The following is a 19,596-nucleotide window of genomic DNA, read 5'->3' as shown; positions in this document are numbered from 1 at the left end:
CCTCAAGTTGAGATGATATTTCGTAGATTCTTAGTTAACTTTCTCTTTTCTCCCTTTTAAACAAGGAAATGATCTAGCAAAGGAAAATTCTAGGCATATTCTCCAGAGAATCTCAAATCAACTGCTGATGTTGATTTGTCAATTTCCTTTTCATTTGTGTCGGAAATAAAATGGAAATTCAGTCGTTGATTTGAAATTTCTCCTAATTCTGTTTGAAATTCTTGTCGTTTGAACATTTTCGTCTCTTAGTTTTTCTCTTTTCAACTAATCTGACTCCTGTTTGTTTGTGATCAGTCGGTCGACCACGGCCTCATTCGACCTTTCTTAACAAGAAAAGACTTACCTATTTTTCTGTATCGAAAAAATTAGGGTTGATTTGATTAGAAGATCTAATGGACAAATTCATTCAAGATTTAACAACACAAATCGTCATCATTGACGTTTACCTTGGTGGTCCTCTTTGACTAAAGCCCATCTGGGCCTTGTGGTAGTTGGGTTCTCATCACTGCGTGTCTGCCAGGAATGACTCGATTTCAGCTGACTATTTCCTTAATTCTCTGGATTCACACATTCATACTGAAATTTCAAGGAAAATTAGTGATCTTATTAGACAAGTCTCATTTCTCTCTCTCTCTCTCTCTCTCTCTCTCTCTCTCTCTAGAGATAAGCTATATATGAGAGGAGCCTATAAGAGTTCATATCAAAAATATAAGAGAAAGGGTATCAAAATTAATTAATTTACATTCTTTCTTTATTGAAAAATATCATTTATTTTTCTTGGAAATTGATTAATAATGGAGAAGGGAATGATTCAGATCATGTTGTTCTATGTTGTACTAGTAACAGTTATCTTTCATGCAATTATACCAATTACTAGATCTCAAGAAGTTGGTTAGTATTGATTAATTTGTTTTTATAATCTGATTAATTAACATGAATTAATTAGTAATTTTAATTGTGATTGCTTTTGATTAATTATACAGAGGATGAGAGAGAGTTTAATTATGTGAGAGGAAGTGAGAAAGGACCAGAGAGATGGGGAGAAATACATCCAGAATGGGAAAAGTGTAATCATGGAAAGATGCAATCTCCAATTGATTTAATGAATGAAAGGGTTTCAATTGTTTCTCATTTGGGAAGACTTAAGAGGAAATACAAACCTTCTAATGCTACCATCATTAATAGAGGCCATGATATCATGGTAATATTTTTATTTTTTTTATTTTTAATTTTCTTGTGGTACTTATTAATTTATTTATTAATTATGAATTAGTATAGTGATAATTAATTAAATATAAATTGGATGCAGTTGAAATGGGTAGGAGGGGCAGGATCTATCTTTGTCAATGGAACTGAGTATATACTTCAACAGTGCCACTGGCATTCACCTTCTGAGCACACCATCAATGGCAAAAGGTACTTACAAAAATGAATGACACGTGGGTCAATCACAGGCGGGCGGTGATGTGACCAGCTCTAGTTGATCATGTCATTTCTTTCTCCGGATAACCTAACTAATTGGAAAACTGGACGTGTCACCGTTCGGTCTGTGCTCGCTCTTAATTTTCATGTCATTTATCAATTTCCTATATTGAAAACAAGTCTCCACGTGACTAAACATGTTATAGCGTAGAGAAACAAAATTTCTCCCACATTCCGTTCAAGTGACGGTTTATGAAAGCGGTTTGACTAGTGTCTAGTGAGTTTTGTATAAGAAATGCTCTTGTACTCAGGCGAAAATTTGGAGATTATGAGTCATTTTCTAAAATATTTCAAAAACAAAAGTTCAATATCTTCCCATGAATAATGAATCAGTGAATTAGTCAGACATTCACGCTGCTTTTTGTTTGTGTAGAATTACAAATGTCTGTCAAACTTTCAATAATTTTATCATAAAATTAATTTGATTTATATAAATTACATGAATGTAGGTTCGATCTTGAAGTGCACTTGGTTCATGAGAGCTTAGACAAAAAGATAGCGGTCGTCGGAATCACTTACACCATCGGCCGTCCCGATTCCTTCCTATCCGATGTACGAATGTATCCCCTTTTACTTACCACAAAATAACTAATGAGACGTCTCTATCACTAACTATTTCTTACACTTTTACTGTGTTTTCGTTTGTGACAGTTAGTATATCACTTAAAAGGTGTTGCTGATACTAAGAAAGACGAACGAGTAGTAGGTGTAGTTGACCCAAGACTCATAAAGTTGGGAAGTAGAAAATACTACCGATATGTTGGTTCGCTTACAATTCCTCCTTGTACCGAAAACGTTCTTTGGACAATTATCCGAAAGGTATATCAATATTTTCTAAATTATTCTCAGATCCCTAGCAAAACCGATATGGAAAATAATCAATATTCATAACAAAAGTTTACTAATAGATTTAATTATTTAACGATTTAATCAGGTGAGGACAGTTTCAAGAGAACAAGTAAGATTACTAAGAGATGCCGTTCATGATGTAAGTTTGTATACTAACAAATCAATTCAAGTTACTTTTGTTATTTAGAATTAATTAATAATCAATTATGAAGTATTTTAATCGATTATTTAATTGCAGGCGTCGAGCACAAATTCAAGACCAGTACAACCGATAAAAACACACAAAGTTCAGATGTATAGACCAAAAAATTAAACCTGTGGGAGTTACTAAATTTTAACACGAGAGTAATTACTTTATTACTAGTTCATAATTGACGTCTATGGTTCCATCCATGTATGTTTCATGTATGACTAGTGGTCGTTTACAATAAAAGTTACCATTGTTATGCTATTATGAATTTGTGTAGCTCTGTGAAGTTTTATAAAGATAATAGTAGAATATACAAAGTTATTCGTTCACTTAATCCGTTTTTTGTGTTCCTTGTTATATAAAAAAGTAAAAGCATTGGGTAAAAGCACAAGTAATTTTCGTATCACAAGAGTAAGGCATTAGCAACGCCTTCGAATGCTGTTGCAAAAAGGTTATCAGATGAATCACAAATACAAGGTTTTGGCAAACTACCGTTACATGTGAGCGTGAAAATGTGTGATTTAGGGACAATGGCTCATTTGGGTTTGACAGGAATTTTGTTGCAAATGCTGTGTAAGATGAACATGATTCACGAGCAAAAACTGTTTTTCGATCCCATGGGTTTATGCTTGTTCTCAACCGAGCAACGATAACATTTGGAATTTCATGGGCTTATTTTGCTCCTTGAGCTAACAGATATCAAACAAACTTGTTCGTTTATAGGCACCACAAAAGTTACTACTAAACTGATCGCGTTTCATGTATATTTTTACCTTGTGCAAGGATGGGTATATAAGAGAATGGCCAGTGTAAAACTAAAAGAAATTTCAATTAATTATGTTTGTCAAGTTCTAACTGAGGTTTTCATTCGTAAGTGTCAAAAACAGAAATCTTCAATTCTCATGTCTCTAATGCAAAACTCTAAAGTTGTTTTTTTAGTTATGTGGTATGATTATCTTTGTAAAGAAATAATTAGTTAATTAGAAGTACACCTCACCCGTTGGATTAAATGGGGGACTCCCCTTGGACTACAAATAGGGTTACTCAACAGAAAAATCCTAAACATAATCAGTCTCTCTCTCTCTCTCTCTCTCTCTCTCTCTCTCTCTCTCTCTCTCTCTCTCTCTCTCTCTCTCTCTCTCTCTCTCTCTCTCTCTCTCTCTCTCTCTCTCTCTCTCTCCGCCTCTCTCCCTAATTTCCATTACCATTTACTCTCTCTCTTCTCAGTTCTCAAGTAAGAGTAAGAGTAAGAGTAAAAGACAAAGATAAACTAAGACCGAAGCCTTCTTCATCATTTTTTTCCGACCTACATGTGGGTTAAGAGTTAAGAAGATTCAAGAAGATATATATGTTCTAAATTATTGAAAGTTTGACAGTCATTTTCTAAAATATTTCAAAAACAAAAGTTCAATATCTTCCCATGAATAATGAATCAGTGAATTAGTCAGACATTCACGCTGCTTTTTGTTTGTGTAGAATTACAAATGTCTGTCAAACTTTCAATAATTTTATCATAAAATTAATTTGATTTATATAAATTACATGAATGTAGGTTCGATCTTGAAGTGCACTTGGTTCATGAGAGCTTAGACAAAAAGATAGCGGTCGTCGGAATCACTTACACCATCGGCCGTCCCGATTCCTTCCTATCCGATGTACGAATGTATCCCCTTTTACTTACCACAAAATAACTAATGAGACGTCTCTATCACTAACTATTTCTTACACTTTTACTGTGTTTTCGTTTGTGACAGTTAGTATATCACTTAAAAGGTGTTGCTGATACTAAGAAAGACGAACGAGTAGTAGGTGTAGTTGACCCAAGACTCATAAAGTTGGGAAGTAGAAAATACTACCGATATGTTGGTTCGCTTACAATTCCTCCTTGTACCGAAAACGTTCTTTGGACAATTATCCGAAAGGTATATCAATATTTTCTAAATTATTCTCAGATCCCTAGCAAAACCGATATGGAAAATAATCAATATTCATAACAAAAGTTTACTAATAGATTTAATTATTTAACGATTTAATCAGGTGAGGACAGTTTCAAGAGAACAAGTAAGATTACTAAGAGATGCCGTTCATGATGTAAGTTTGTATACTAACAAATCAATTCAAGTTACTTTTGTTATTTAGAATTAATTAATAATCAATTATGAAGTATTTTAATCGATTATTTAATTGCAGGCGTCGAGCACAAATTCAAGACCAGTACAACCGATAAAAACACACAAAGTTCAGATGTATAGACCAAAAAATTAAACCTGTGGGAGTTACTAAATTTTAACACGAGAGTAATTACTTTATTACTAGTTCATAATTGACGTCTATGGTTCCATCCATGTATGTTTCATGTATGACTAGTGGTCGTTTACAATAAAAGTTACCATTGTTATGCTATTATGAATTTGTGTAGCTCTGTGAAGTTTTATAAAGATAATAGTAGAATATACAAAGTTATTCGTTCACTTAATCCGTTTTTTGTGTTCCTTGTTATATAAAAAAGTAAAAGCATTGGGTAAAAGCACAAGTAATTTTCGTATCACAAGAGTAAGGCATTAGCAACGCCTTCGAATGCTGTTGCAAAAAGGTTATCAGATGAATCACAAATACAAGGTTTTGGCAAACTACCGTTACATGTGAGCGTGAAAATGTGTGATTTAGGGACAATGGCTCATTTGGGTTTGACAGGAATTTTGTTGCAAATGCTGTGTAAGATGAACATGATTCACGAGCAAAAACTGTTTTTCGATCCCATGGGTTTATGCTTGTTCTCAACCGAGCAACGATAACATTTGGAATTTCATGGGCTTATTTTGCTCCTTGAGCTAACAGATATCAAACAAACTTGTTCGTTTATAGGCACCACAAAAGTTACTACTAAACTGATCGCGTTTCATGTATATTTTTACCTTGTGCAAGGATGGGTATATAAGAGAATGGCCAGTGTAAAACTAAAAGAAATTTCAATTAATTATGTTTGTCAAGTTCTAACTGAGGTTTTCATTCGTAAGTGTCAAAAACAGAAATCTTCAATTCTCATGTCTCTAATGCAAAACTCTAAAGTTGTTTTTTTAGTTATGTGGTATGATTATCTTTGTAAAGAAATAATTAGTTAATTAGAAGTACACCTCACCCGTTGGATTAAATGGGGGACTCCCCTTGGACTACAAATAGGGTTACTCAACAGAAAAATCCTAAACATAATCAGTCTCTCTCTCTCTCTCTCTCTCTCTCTCTCTCTCTCTCTCTCTCTCTCTCTCTCTCTCTCTCTCTCCGCCTCTCTCCCTAATTTCCATTACCATTTACTCTCTCTCTTCTCAGTTCTCAAGTAAGAGTAAGAGTAAGAGTAAAAGACAAAGATAAACTAAGACCGAAGCCTTCTTCATCATTTTTTTCCGACCTACATGTGGGTTAAGAGTTAAGAAGATTCAAGAAGATATATATGTTCTTAGGTTTTACTGTAATTGTTTTATTTATTTATAGATGAATCTTGATTTGTTTTTTCTTTTATACATGTGGGTTAAGGTTGTAAAAGAGATCTTAAAAAATTTAGATCAAACAAATATAGATGGATAAATGTTCTTGATTTGTTTTTTTTTTACTGTATTATTTTTGAATTTTTCTTTGTGTATTATCTCTCTGGATTGATGAATCTTGGTTAGTAATGTTGTAATAATGTGATAAATTTAGTTAGTAATGTTGTAATTTTGGTCAGTAATGTTTAGATTATCTTGTTTAGTAATGTTTTAGATTTTGCTTATATTATAAACTACTTAGAAAATAGACAACACTTTATATAAGGGAGATTTTATAGGGCCCCCTCATTTTTGTTAAAAGGGCCCCCCTCAATGATAATTTACCAAGTGAAATGGTTCATGGGGAGGCCTTTTAACAAAATTGGGGAGGCCCTATAAAACTTCCCTTTATATAATGAGGAGATAATGGCTAAAAAAAGCGATTTAAAAAAATTATAAATGAAATGGTTGGTTATTATTATATTTTTTTCTCAAAATAACCCGAGCCTGGCCGACCCGGGCCCGATGGAGCCCGCTCGGACAGGTAGGCTCGGACGGACTAGGGCCATGAATTGGTTGAATCTGTCCGACCTGATCCGCTCGACAACTAGTAGCGGATTAGGCATTGTAGTGTCCGATCCGCCTGAGTCCGATTCTATTATGCCCGAGCCCAAACCCGCTAGATTCCTACCCCTACACACGGTGATACCGATGTTTCGGTAACTTTGTCGGGAGATTCCCATGGGACGGATATAGAAGTATGGGAGGTAATTAAGGAATGTTGCTGTCACAAAGTATAAATGCTGCCAGCTAAAAGGACACCGATCCATTTGAAGTCGAATCCTAAATCACACAATGGAAAACAATGGGCCAGGGTGCAGGGCCCAGGGCAGCCAGGGGTGTATGATGTTAGGGGTAAGTTGACCGACAGGCTAAGGGAGGAGCACATTATTAGTCCTAGTCCATGGAGGGGTCACCCTAACCTACTAACTTCCCTCAACCTTCATTGGTGGACTGGTGGGGCGGGCTCATGTACTACCCGGCCTCAACTACTAACTTCCCTCAACCTTCTTGCGCAAGCTTCCTTCTTCTTCCCAGTTTAGGGGAAGGAAACTAGTTCCCTTCAATTAAGACATGACTTCTCTTACCTATAGACTACAATGGTGGTAGCTAGAAAGATCAACTGAGGTGCTAATCGTAAGTAACGAACATCATTTACGATTTTAAGACGTGATTTTTTGGGATACAGTTAGGTTCGAATTCTAACTTCGTCGGATGAGAGATATACATGTTACCACCTAAATAAATATGTCAAACTAATTTAATTTTTTATTTTCGATGTTTATTGTTTTTGTGCAATACTATTGGTGTTTTGATCCGTCATTGTTGTTAGGTGTGAAGATCTTAGTTGGATTATGTAGCTTGGGGTTTCCTTCTCTTTGGCTTTGGTTATATCTAGAACCAAATATCTATTGACGGACATTAATTTATATTAATGGAAGATGATCACGACCAATGGGTAAAAAACAAAATATGTATTCTAAAATGTCGAACTAGATATTAGGTAAGGACACACCCTGCACACTAGCAATTGAACAAAATTATATAAAATCGTGTCATATAAATCTAGAAAACAAGATAAGTAGTGGAGTAAAACTAATGAATGGATAGATTGATAATGTCAAAATCATGGATAGCTTAAAATAAATTACTTTTTAAGAGTTTGGGAAATCATCTTTGATACAAGCACAAACACTAAGAGTTCATCTTATCTTTAAGCTAATCAAAATTTAGATAAATATTAACTACTAATAAGCTATTTATTCCACTCAATATATTGCACCTATTCTAACTCCTTTCCAGTTCCCATCTTATCATTTATTGACTATCTTTTTATGGATATTCATGTTTCAATCTCAAGAATTTTTCGTAAACGTGAAAATTAAACGAGAGAAGATCTAATAGGAAATCAATGAAAAAGTTTATTTCATAAAATTAGAGCGATATTTTCTGACTTCAAGTAGTGATTCCAGGTGTAGTCGGTCCCATTTTTCTTCTATCGAGATATTGAGTATTTCTCAAACATGTGACTGATAATTATATCAGTTTATCCATGTTTTTGAAAATTCAACGGTACGTGTGATATTTATTATATTATATATATTTTTGATAATACCAAGCTCCATTATTCGTATATGTAGTTTTGATTTAGGTTCTTCTATATTGTAAAAATTAACCTGGCCATAACGAAAATGTGCCTGAAAAACAAAGAGCGGATATATAATGAGAAAGGGAAAATAAATACTGGATAAAAGCACTGAGCCCAAGAAAGAAACCCCATATCCCATCCCTATATCATATCTTATTACTTCATCATCTTATCCTTTACTATCTATCTTCATATTGTGGGGTCTTTTAACTTTTAGAATTACCAAAGATCAAAAACACTTGCTCTCTACTTCACTTTGGACAGAGAAAATTCTTAGAGAGATAAAGTGATTGTTGGTACCTTTTCGTATCAAAAGTGTACTGTGATGTACCATAAGTCCATTACCATATACCATTGGGATTTGTTACATAAAAACTACCAAGTATGTATGTATATTTTTCTCATCGAAAAAAAAAAGTATGTATGTATATATATAAGAAATGATCCTAGTCCTTAATCAATAAACTTCTACATTACCTATTAGGGTGTACACTTTGTAAGTCCTTGGGACTTAGGGTCACATAGGCCCAATGGCACAGACCAAGTCACGTGTTAAATCCCACATTATAATCAATATGTTATACGATAAGAATATTTTGTATAGTCTAAGCAAAGTTTCATTATCAAGTAAATAAAATTTAATGCATTAACTTCTTGAGATTACTAGCTTGTTTTCAGTCAAAATTCCACAAATTTATTGTAGCAGAATGCGTGATGCACCAAGAATAAACACTTGCTCTGCTGTCATGTAGTATTAAGAAATTCTTACTGAACTAAGTGAAGTCTCGTGACTAATAATAAGCATTAGGGTTTTCTATAATCATTAGTTATGAGGTAGACCTTAGACGCTCACGATACTAAGATATTGACATTACATGTTGGTGAGCAAACACCACATGTATGTAACACAAAAGCACTTTGCATTATCTAATTCTTGTGTTGTAGCTATGTAATTATACCACTCTAGCTAGTATATCCACACTATGCAAAATAATACTTTTTTTTTTTGTTGAACTAAGCAAAATAATACTTAGAAAACAAAAGCAATACATGCACGAAAAAAGTAGCTAGGGAACAAGAGTAGCTATCACACGCACAAAATACACTGTATTGAAATATCACAATCGCCATAGCCCATAGCTAGCTCACCTCCTAGCTAGTTGCCATATCATTATTTTTCAACAACTTAAAGCCTTGAAATTTATTTGCTAAGGCAATCATGACTCATTTCATCTTTATATATACCTCACAATCATCACTTTCACTATCATACCACTCCATCCTCTCCTCTCTGCCATCTCTCTTTCTCTCTCTGCCCACACTTTGATTTTCTAGTCTCAACTATAAACAATGGTGAAGACTAGGTTTTTAAAGGCATATCTTAACAAGCTGAGGATTATGGGCACTAAAAATGTATACCCTTCTTCAACTTATCATGACAATTGTTGCCTCCATTTTTGGGCTCTTTGGTGTAGACCTAAATGTACTAACACCACTACTACTTTATTTAATGAAGAAGATCATGAAGAAAATTCAAGAAAGAAGAACAAACCCATAATGGGTATTCCAAGTGATGTCCCAAAAGGTCACTTGGTGGTTTATGTTGGAGAAGAATATAAGAGATTTGTCATCAAAATTAGTTTACTTAAACATCCCCTTTTTAAGGCACTTCTTGATAGAGCAAGAGAAGAATATGAATTTACTCATCCTGATTCCAAAATTTGTATCCCTTGTGAAGAGAAAGTTTTCCTTAGTGTCATTCACTTTGTCACTGCCGCTAATACTACTTGTTCACACAAGCCAAGGGGGGCTTGTTGTGTTCTTGATCTAACTTTATGTATGAGAGAAACTAATTAGTCTCTAATTAAGATTCACTAATTTTCTTTTGTTACTAATTAACTATGTATGTTCTAATCCATTTGTACTGTCCTCTATTAATTGTAATATATTAGACGATGATTATGGAAAAGTGGTACTTGTATTACATTTTACAGCGGACTATTTTTGTGTAATGTATTTCTTTAAAACAAAAATGATGGTACGTCCAGCCAGTCTCCCGACTGAATCCTGACCAGGTAACGTAGCCGGTCCAGATTTAGGGAGAGAAAGGGAAAAACCCTCTCTTTAAATCTGGACCGCCCACGTCAGTGTGTCGGGATTCAGCTGGGAATACCATGACTGGTGTTCCTTAGAATTAGAAGTAAGCATTGTTGGATGGGTTTTAGCACTGTTGATCACTAATTTCATTTTAATTGGCTATTAGTGGGAGAGTGTGAGTGAGAAGTCAGCTGCTCTTGCTTTTCATATTCTGTTTTAATGGGTGTGGTAGCATATTTATTATTTGGAGATTCACAACGTGCAGATCTACCTTTCCCTCATAAAATTGGATATGGGCTCTTCTTAAGAGTCAGGAATGAGTGAGAGAGATGGAGGATACAGAGAATTAGGGATGATGGGTCCTTTTAGACACTCACTAGAAAAATGGAGGCTAGGATCCAGCCAGGGGTACGAAGTTCATGATCATTATGGTTTGGAATCATGCAGAAAAGAAAGACTTTAGGTATGACTAAAGACTAAAGTTGTCAGTCAAAGATTACTAATTGTTTTGTGACAAATTCTATTCGTCCCGCCATTTTGGTCCCTCCCCTAACCCTCCCCTGCTGTGGCAACATATCACTTGAGTGAGGAGCAATTAGAGGGAGAATTGTGAGATAATATACTCCAGTGATATGTCGCCACATCGACGGAGGGCAGGGGGAGGGACCAAAATGGAAGTGTAAATAGAATTTTTGTTCTTTCATAAGTTTAGGACGAACGGGAAATTGGGCCCGACACTCAATTTTAATTTTTTTTTGTTAAAAAAAGAAAGTTATATATTCTTTTATTAAAATTTGTACAGAATTTTGGTCAAATTTATTTCCATACCAGCAAAACAAATTTACCCATTCAGAGTCTTATAGTATAGTTTTCAAGACTAGTTAGTGTTTCTTCGTCTGTTTTCCAGATAAGGGTTGCAGAGTGTTCTTCCATTAGCCAGAACAAAGAGGATAAGACAGACGGAGAAAGAGAGAGAAGATGAAGATGATGGTGGTGGTAGGGAGATATTCGGTTGAGGTGCCATAAGCCCACATTTTGCCCTGGTTCATGTAAATTGGAGTACTTCTTTTTTGTTTTGGTTTAGTTTATTTCTTTTAGAAAATTAAGTGTTAATCTAAAAGTACGTTCTTACATTTAAGTGGTGAAATATTGAGAGTCATTGTCAATATTGCTTAGCAGAAGAAGTTACCAAGTTGACTTGCGCCTTTTAGAGCAAGTCCAACCAGGGACTGTCCCAAGCCCTTAAAGTCACATTTTCACCCAAATTTTACAGCCTCAGTTCAGCCCCTAAAATTCAACTCCAACCACAGACTCTCTTGGGGCCCTAAATATGTGGATGTGGGAAACGCGTGTGTGAGTTTTTTTGTGGGTGTGCGAAGAACTTGTGTATATACAAAACACTATTTTCGAAATAATTTTTTTTTCTAAAATTGAAAAATTATTCGGGAATCGACACGTTGGATTTTAAAAAATGTGTGGGTTTTTGTTAATTTTTTTTTTTAAAATGAATGTGTGAATTTTGTTAGATTGATAAAAAAAAGTTAATCAAAATAACTATTTTTTAATTTTATTTTGTTTATAAATAATATAAAATAATTTGGACGGTTGGATGTGATCCCCAACATGACTGTTGGGAGCTTCCCAACGGTCTGTTAGGGATGTTCAGCCGGCCCTTAATAAGGACTGACTCTGGTTGGACCGGTGGGGAGTGGCCCTTAATTTGAATTAAGGGCCTCAACCCCCACCTGTTGGACTTGCTCTTAGATAGTGATCCGTTCGAGGAACTTGCTCATATATGTTAAAATATGTTTATCTTTCAAACAAAAGAAAAACGCCTAGGAGAAATTGTAATACCAAAATGAAAATAATCCTCTTTCAACAAAAAAAATGAAAATAATCCATAATTGACCAACAAAAGACAATTAACTTATTTTGCAGCTTAATTAACACCAATTAGTTTATTTAGACTCCAATTAACCACCCCACATATAAGTCAATTCCCGCCACTGGTATCATAAAGTTTGGATTCCAAAACCCGACGACCCCCACGAACTCTGGCTGAAGTTCCAATCGTCCCATATACCTTGCCTGTAGCAAGACTGTTTGCTAAAGCACCGAGATAACTAGCTGATGTCATCTCTGAAAAGACGATAACCGTAATCAAACTCAAGATAAACAATTGATCGAAAGCATGACTTTAGGAATCATTTGCTTATAATTCATCATCAAACAGTTACAAAAATGTAAAATCAATTTTTTCTAGTAGAGGAAAGTTTAAATTTTGAATATAATCAATTTAACTAAAAATAAAATGTAACAATAAAATTGAATAGTTCAAATTAAAACAAAAATAATAGACAAAAAACTTAAACATATATTATTTACCTGGAACAGATGTAAGAACCAAAACGAAGATGAAGGCGACAAACAAATAACTAAGAGTTTTTAGCCATAGTGTATAATTTAGTTACTTTGATAACCAGACTAAATTGTGAATTGTGGGGATTGTTGGCAAGAGTATATGCTATATTTATATAGCAGAACATGAGTTAATCCATCGTGAGACCCATATTAGGGTTTTAAAATAAGTTGTAAGATATAAAAATGATCAATTACTCCATTTGAAATGGAGAAATTTAATGAAATTTTATCCGACCAATCTTATTATTTATTTTCTATTTTTGACATAAACTCAAAGAGTCATTACGTTCCGTATAACATGAATACACCATTAACAAATACATGAATTAAACAAATTCTATAATTACTATCATCATAGACATCTTGATTTATTATATGTTTCTGATGTATATAAATATCATTATGATCGTGCAATGAAAGTAACGATCCCCACGTTTTAAAAAAAATCAATAATAAAGTTCTCCATAATGCCATTGACTTATTGACTTATTAAGTACCCACCCCCACACTAAGAGCATCTCCAATGCAAAACTCAAAAATTTTTTCTAATTGACTTATGTGTTGAGTCTTAATTGAGGTTCTCTTTCCTATGTGGCTAACTTGAATGTCTCTAATTCAAGTCATTCTCGAATGCAACACTCTAAAAAAACTCTAATAGATGCACATGTCAAACATACATTTAATAGGAAAAAGTGGTTGAGAAAGAAAGGCTTTCGATTGGTCCAAAAATTAAAGGGTTAATTCCGTTTTGGCCCCCGATTTGTGACCAACTGGCCGTTTTGGCCCCCAATTGTGTCCGGCAGATCGTTTTGGCCCCAATTTCCTGTTTGGCCCCAACATATTTTTGTAAGCTTCTCCATTCTACCCTTATGGCAATTTTGTAAATTAAATGTATTTTCTTTCTCTTTGTCCACCTCACTAAGCAATTGCCACGTCATATTCGTCCACATAAGGTCGCCGGAAAATGTCGCCGGCGACATAATTTCCGGCAACCACCATTGTTTTTTTTTTTAACTTCTTCTTCTCCAACCATCTCCTTCCTTCTTCTTCTCTCTCTCTCTCCTTCCTCTTCTCTCTCTCTCCTTCCTCTTCTCTCTCTCTTCCCCTCTTCTCTCTCTCTTCCCCTCTTCTCTCTCTGTTAGGTTTCCGGGGAAGGGAAACCCTTCGTCGGAAACCTAACAGAGAGAGAAGAGGGGGAGAGAGAGAGAAGAGGGGAAGAGAGAGAGAAGAGGAAGGGGAGAGAGAGAGAGAAGAAGAAGGAAGGAGATGGTAGGAGAAGAAGAAGTTAAAAAAAAAATGGTGGTCGCCGGAAATTATGTCGCCGGCGACATTTTCCGGCGACATTTTCCGGCGACCTTATGTGGACGAATATGACGTGGCAATTGCTTAGTGAGGTGGACAAAGAGAAAGAAAATACATTTAATTTACAAAATTGCCATAAGGGTAGAATGGAGAAGCTTACAAAAATATGTTGGGGCCAAACAGGAAATTGGGGCCAAAACGAACTGCCGGACACAATTGGGGGCCAAAACGGCCAGTTGGTCACAAATCGGGGGCCAAAACGGAATTAACCCAAAATTAAATTTGATGACTAGCACACTTAAGACTCTCAAAAGAGATCTCAAAAATAGAGTTTCTAGTTGAGACATCTTAAAACTTAATGCTTCCACATCATCTTAAGATCTCAATTGAGTTTTGCATTGGAGAGGTTTTTTCTCAAAAATAAAACTCTAAAGTCCTAGGTGGCACTTAGGATTTTAAGATTGAGTCTTGCATTTGAGATGCTCTAAATAAAATCAAAGATTTTAGATCTCAGATAAATTGAGATTTAATTTGTAATATATCAAATTTTATATGACAACCTATTTCTGAACATGACGTAATATATCAAATTTTCATAAAAAAAGAAAAAGAAAAGAAAAAGTAATCGATAGTGAGACCCATGTTAGGGTTTATAAATGGGTTGTAAAATATAAAAGGGTTATTTTTCAAATGGCTCCCAACTTTGTGACCAGCTTCCTGTCTAGCCCACTATTTTAACAAAAGTACACATATGACTCTCTTTTTCAGTTACCGTTATAACACCGTCATCTAGTCATCACCTTCTCTCCTCCATCTCATCATCTACCAGACCTCCCGCGAAGGTCTCCCTTCGATAGAGTGTTAGAGAGAGAGGAAGAGAGAAAAAAACATTGTGCTTGAAGGTCGCTGGTCGGAAAATTGGTCGGTCGGCGACACTCGTCGGAGATGACGATGAAGTGGCGAGAGGGTGAGGTGGCAGAGAGAGATTATGAGATGGAGGACAGAAGGTGATGACTAGATGACGGTGTTATAACGGTGACGGAAAAAGGGGGTCATATGGGTATTTTTGCTAAAGTAGGGGGCTAGGTAGGAAGCTGGTCACAAAGTTGGGGGTTATTTACGAAATAACCAGTATAAAAAGCGTGTGCTAAAGAAGGACATGACCCTCGCATAATCCTTGAATTTAGGTCTTCATTACGTCCCACACTCCCAATCTTTCTTTCACCCTCCCCATTGGTGGGTGCTTTTGTAGGCACCCTTCCTTTTTTTTTTTACTCTTGGGTCTCTAACTCTTAGCGCGACCTGAGATTGTGGAAGTCCAATGCAACTCAGACTGAGTCTAATCCTTGTTGTACTTAGGACAATACGGACACAGTCAAGTCCTTGAGTAATAATATTTAAGTATGTCACAGTCAACGAAGTCTTAATGGTGAACATTGTCGGAGTCGTCCTCACTCCTAGATGTGCATGTGTATTCATTTATAAACCATTTAGGATCACACAAAGACGTGTGATTCGCATAGAAGATGTGTATTACAGGTCTCCGTATGATGTTGGATGGTTTATAAATGAATATTTTAGATAAATATCACATTTGTACTCTTAATACTTTTTATTTTAGATAAATATCCCTCAGTGATACAATAACAACTCAAAATGTAAATGATAATCAAGACTGTTCGGGTTAGACATCCCCCAGACACATTAAAGGCTGATCTTAATGCTGCTATCTTCATGCTGCCATCTAAAATATGATTTGGCTACCAATCAAATTATCACTACCACTCAAAATGCAAATCTCCAAAAACAGAAACTTAAAGCTTATAGATGGTGTGATTACTAAACTACTCAAAATCGGGCTTCTCTGGGTAAGTGCAACCAGATCTCTGAATGATGACATTTGCAGCATAACATCCAGCTTTGACACAGTCCTCAATTGGTTTCTCTTTAACCAACTGAGACAAAAATCCACCAACAAATGCATCTCCTGCATTATCAAAAAAAAAAGACACATAATTTATCATTTTGTCGATTAAAAGATTATAATCCTAAGTTTTTCAGATGCTAAAACTATTAATAGCTTGTGTTTGAGATCGCATTGTCGAATCATAGACTATTTATGTTTTTGTGGATTGCTAATTTTTCTCAAAGTAGTTGAGGTTCTTGAGAGTAGAAAATTTACCGGCTCCATTTGTATCTACGAGTTTTTCCTTTGGTAATGTGATCACAGGAAATAATTTCACTTTCCCATCCTCGGCAACGACAACTGGATCTGCACCTTGGGTAATAACAGTAATCCTCTTGTGAGTTCCAGATGCCTTGGGCCATTGGGAGATCTTCACAGCAATCTCCTCGACATTGTCGGTCTGCAAAGAAAATGTATTGAAGTCACATGAAATGTTCAAATGTAACGTACATTTGGAATTTTTGACCGATGGTGATCACTAGATTCATTACCTCCCATCCATGAACCTTCGAGAAAGTTCTGGCTTCAGTCTCGTTTCCGAATACGTAATCTACATATCTGAATTATGAAATTGAGTATTATAAATATACAAAATGTAATTACTATAACTCGTATCACAACAGAAGATGGATCAAAAGGCTTACTGAAGAGCTTTCTCCTGTACATCACGGAAAAATTCGCAGATAAAAGGAGCAGAAAGGTTCATTGTGAAGATCTGCATATGGGTAAAACTGTTAGCTGTTGACCTACTTACGAAACTACGGGAAGATATTGTATAAAATTATATCAGCAATCACCTTGTTCTTTGCAGCTGCATGTTCAGCTACGAGTTGGATGGACTCGGGGGACACGGTAAGAAAGAACCCAGCAATGTAGTAGTATTTGGCCTTCTCAACTGCCCAAGAAAAGAGTTCACTTAGGGTTAAACTTGAAGAATTTATAAAGAGGAAGAAAACAAGGATTTGAGTAAGAGAAGAAAAAAAAGGTACCCAATGCCCAGTTTTCTGGTTTCTTCAGATGTTCAACTTTGTAACAGTTTGCTGCTGATAAGTTGGCAACAAGCGACCTGTACAAATTTGAACGATAATTAAAAACTATCTCCTCATATCTAAATAAGACCTTACTATATTATACAACAGCGTGCAGGAAAATTTAGATCATCACTAAGGCCCATCAGTGAGTACCACAGTTCCATACACGAACTCAATAATCATAGCAGTGGATATCACATACAAATTTTTGTGTGTTGGTTATATAGCGTAGCCAGCTGCATACCAAGAAGGATGCCTGAACTTCTTGTTCATGTATTCTCTTTCAGGCAATTTATGAAAGCTCAATATGAAGTGCAAGACAACAAGATTGAGAATCGGGAGTGCTTTAATAGTTCAATCTTTTGTGAACTAAAGAACAACTGGATGTGCATGCTGAGAACGTCATTTAATAGATAGTATCTATACTTATATTGGGTCCTTCACATTTTCTGGAACTATATTTTCATCATTTCAATTTATTAATACAGGATAAAGTTTGAGTTTCAAATAACGTGACCAGATACAACACAACTCAAGAGAATCAAGATTCAGTTCTGACCTTTCTCCGCCCACAACACAAACAGCACATGTGCCAGTTGGTGCAACCTCATCTTCGTAATATTGAACCTGATTATAAATGGGTATCATGTTAGTAAGCACAAAATAACCAAACAAGCATAGAAGGGCAATCTACACGTGACTCACACTAAAATAGAAGTGTAACAAATGAAAAAGTAGAAACAACTTACATTAACACCAGCATCTTTTGAGTTCTTTTTCATCTCCACTCCAAACTTGTCCTTTCCAATTCCGCCCATATAACTAGTTGCTCCAGGAATTTGAAGCATCCACTGCAAAAGACAGATATCCTCACTTTATGTGTATGTAATACATTTATAACTGGAACTACTAGCACCAACAGAAGTATTGAACCTATACCTGTGCAACCCTGATTGAGTTTTGAGTCGCACCTGCACATATCAAATAACATGAAAATCATAATTAGCCAATATGTAGCAACAGAAACAAAGCATGGTCATCTTAAGTAATTAAACATACCTCCAGCAATGTACTCGACAGCATATTTAGTAGCCAACTCTTCGTAACTAAAGAATATCCACATAAAGAATCATCAGAATCGAAAATACATAAGACTTATCCTATGTAATTTAGGCTATAAATAATGTAATAATTTGTCGGGCTTTAGGCCTCTTTCGTTCTCGATTTAAACTAGGCGGTTATCGTGCTTATTACATCTCCATGATGCATCAATGCCTTGTAACGACTAACGTAGATCGTAGTCGAACTCTCAAACAAAAAAGCCAGGGAATCTGACATCCAGTTCTCAGGATCAGAATTCATAACAAAAAGTTTCTACACCTACTAATTTCTTTCAATTTTGTTCTTTTCACATATAATAGTGGTTTTAAATTCTTAATGTATTTTTCCACACAAAAAAAGTAAGTACTAATTATCGCGTAAAACATAAAAGTACCAAAAACGACAGATGTATTTCAAATTAAAGAGCGATCAAACTGAGATGATAAAAAGGTAACTCACATAGGAAGGTGTTTGTCCTCTGCAAGAATGGCATTGGCCGTCTTGAGTTCATATCTGTTAGTCAATAAGAGAAAGAGTCATATACTATCCACAAAGATTCACGAACAAATCTATACTATTTTTACAGATTAAACAATAGATCTATTATACATTGATAAGATCTCGAATCATAAAGAATAAAGCACAATGTGAAATCCAGTATAAACTTAAGAAATGAGTAGATCTAAGCTTTTAAACCTAAGATCTACTTATACAAACTACAAAATTCGATTCATATACTATCAACAAAGATCTAAGAACAAACCTATTGAATCGGAAATAACATGAGATAAAGATTACTTAAACACTTGAAACTCTGTATCGATTAGATCAAATAACACACAGACAGATCTACGTTTAAAGAAATTGAAACGAAGAAAACAAAAATGAAAAAGAATATAGAGAGTGCTAAGAGTCGGAATTACTTCTCGAGGAACTGCTCGTCTACTACTGCGGAGATATCCAAGAGTGGATTTCCCATTCCCAATAAGATTCCATCGGAAGCCATTGATTTACAGAGTTGAGATAGACGAGGATGAAGAAAAATGTTAATCGAAGAGATGAAAATAAAGGAAAAGCGTCGGCCGAACTAGATATTTAGTTGCACTGATTTCTTCAAGAGAAAAATAGCTTTATAGAGTTATTGTCATATGGTCTTAGGGTCTACCTCTTTCACCAACCACACCAACCTATTTCCATTAATTTTTTTAATTATTGCTATTTTTTCCTTTTTGCATCAGTATTTTGTTAATACAGTATTAAATAATACGTTCTCTAATTGAATTCTCTTACCTTTCAACAAAAAAATAAAAATTGAATTCTCTTGCATCTTATTTAAAATCGTTAGAACATGTTACAAGTCAAAACCTACTCTAGACCTTCTTGAAATCTTTAGTTTTCATTTTCGAGTCAAATCTCATTCTCTCTCT

General features: G+C 35.1%; 3 protein-coding genes across 4 annotated transcripts; 2 read left to right on the top strand and 1 right to left on the bottom strand.

Annotated features, from left to right (window-relative positions):
* The first annotated feature begins 699 nt into the window (after positions 1–699).
* Positions 700–4,992, top strand: LOC147546370 (alpha carbonic anhydrase 7-like). The gene is made up of 11 exons (XM_086635907.1): positions 700–891; positions 984–1,201; positions 1,310–1,416; positions 1,932–2,034; positions 2,134–2,301; positions 2,417–2,470; positions 2,570–2,640; positions 4,074–4,176; positions 4,276–4,443; positions 4,559–4,612; positions 4,712–4,992. Exons 1-11 carry the CDS (start codon positions 795–797, stop codon positions 4,784–4,786), a joined length of 1,218 nt encoding a protein of 405 aa, XP_086492033.1. The 5' UTR covers positions 700–794; the 3' UTR covers positions 4,787–4,992.
* Positions 4,993–9,601: 4,609 nt separating this feature from the next.
* LOC147546369 (uncharacterized) lies at positions 9,602–10,220 on the top strand. The gene has a single exon (XM_086637420.1). It carries the CDS (start codon positions 9,602–9,604, stop codon positions 10,106–10,108), a length of 507 nt encoding a protein of 168 aa, XP_086493546.1. The 3' UTR covers positions 10,109–10,220.
* A 5,444-nt stretch (positions 10,221–15,664) lies between these two features.
* Positions 15,665–19,275, bottom strand: LOC147546368 (adenosine kinase 2). Of its 2 annotated transcripts, none has more exons than XM_086632621.1 (12): positions 19,093–19,275; positions 18,537–18,682; positions 18,128–18,242; positions 18,008–18,039; positions 17,818–17,919; positions 17,628–17,695; positions 17,027–17,103; positions 16,835–16,932; positions 16,682–16,752; positions 16,529–16,595; positions 16,254–16,437; positions 15,665–16,058 (listed from the first exon to the last, which is right to left on the bottom strand). In XM_086632621.1, exons 3-12 carry the CDS (start codon positions 18,189–18,191, stop codon positions 15,916–15,918), a joined length of 906 nt encoding a protein of 301 aa, XP_086488747.1. In that variant the 5' UTR covers positions 18,192–18,242; positions 18,537–18,682; positions 19,093–19,275; the 3' UTR covers positions 15,665–15,915. The 2 variants fall into 2 exon arrangements, with proteins under 2 accessions (XP_086488747.1, XP_086488746.1); XM_086632620.1 differs by having other exon boundaries at positions 18,128–18,174; positions 18,629–18,682.
* Positions 19,276–19,596: the final 321 nt, after the last annotated feature.

This window comes from Eschscholzia californica, unplaced genomic scaffold (assembly GCF_041429995.1).
Source record: "Eschscholzia californica isolate CP2 unplaced genomic scaffold, dmEscCali1.0.p SCAF_4, whole genome shotgun sequence".
Lineage (NCBI taxonomy): Eukaryota > Viridiplantae > Streptophyta > Magnoliopsida > Ranunculales > Papaveraceae > Eschscholzia > Eschscholzia californica.
This window is presented reverse-complemented; position numbering and strand designations above follow the sequence as displayed.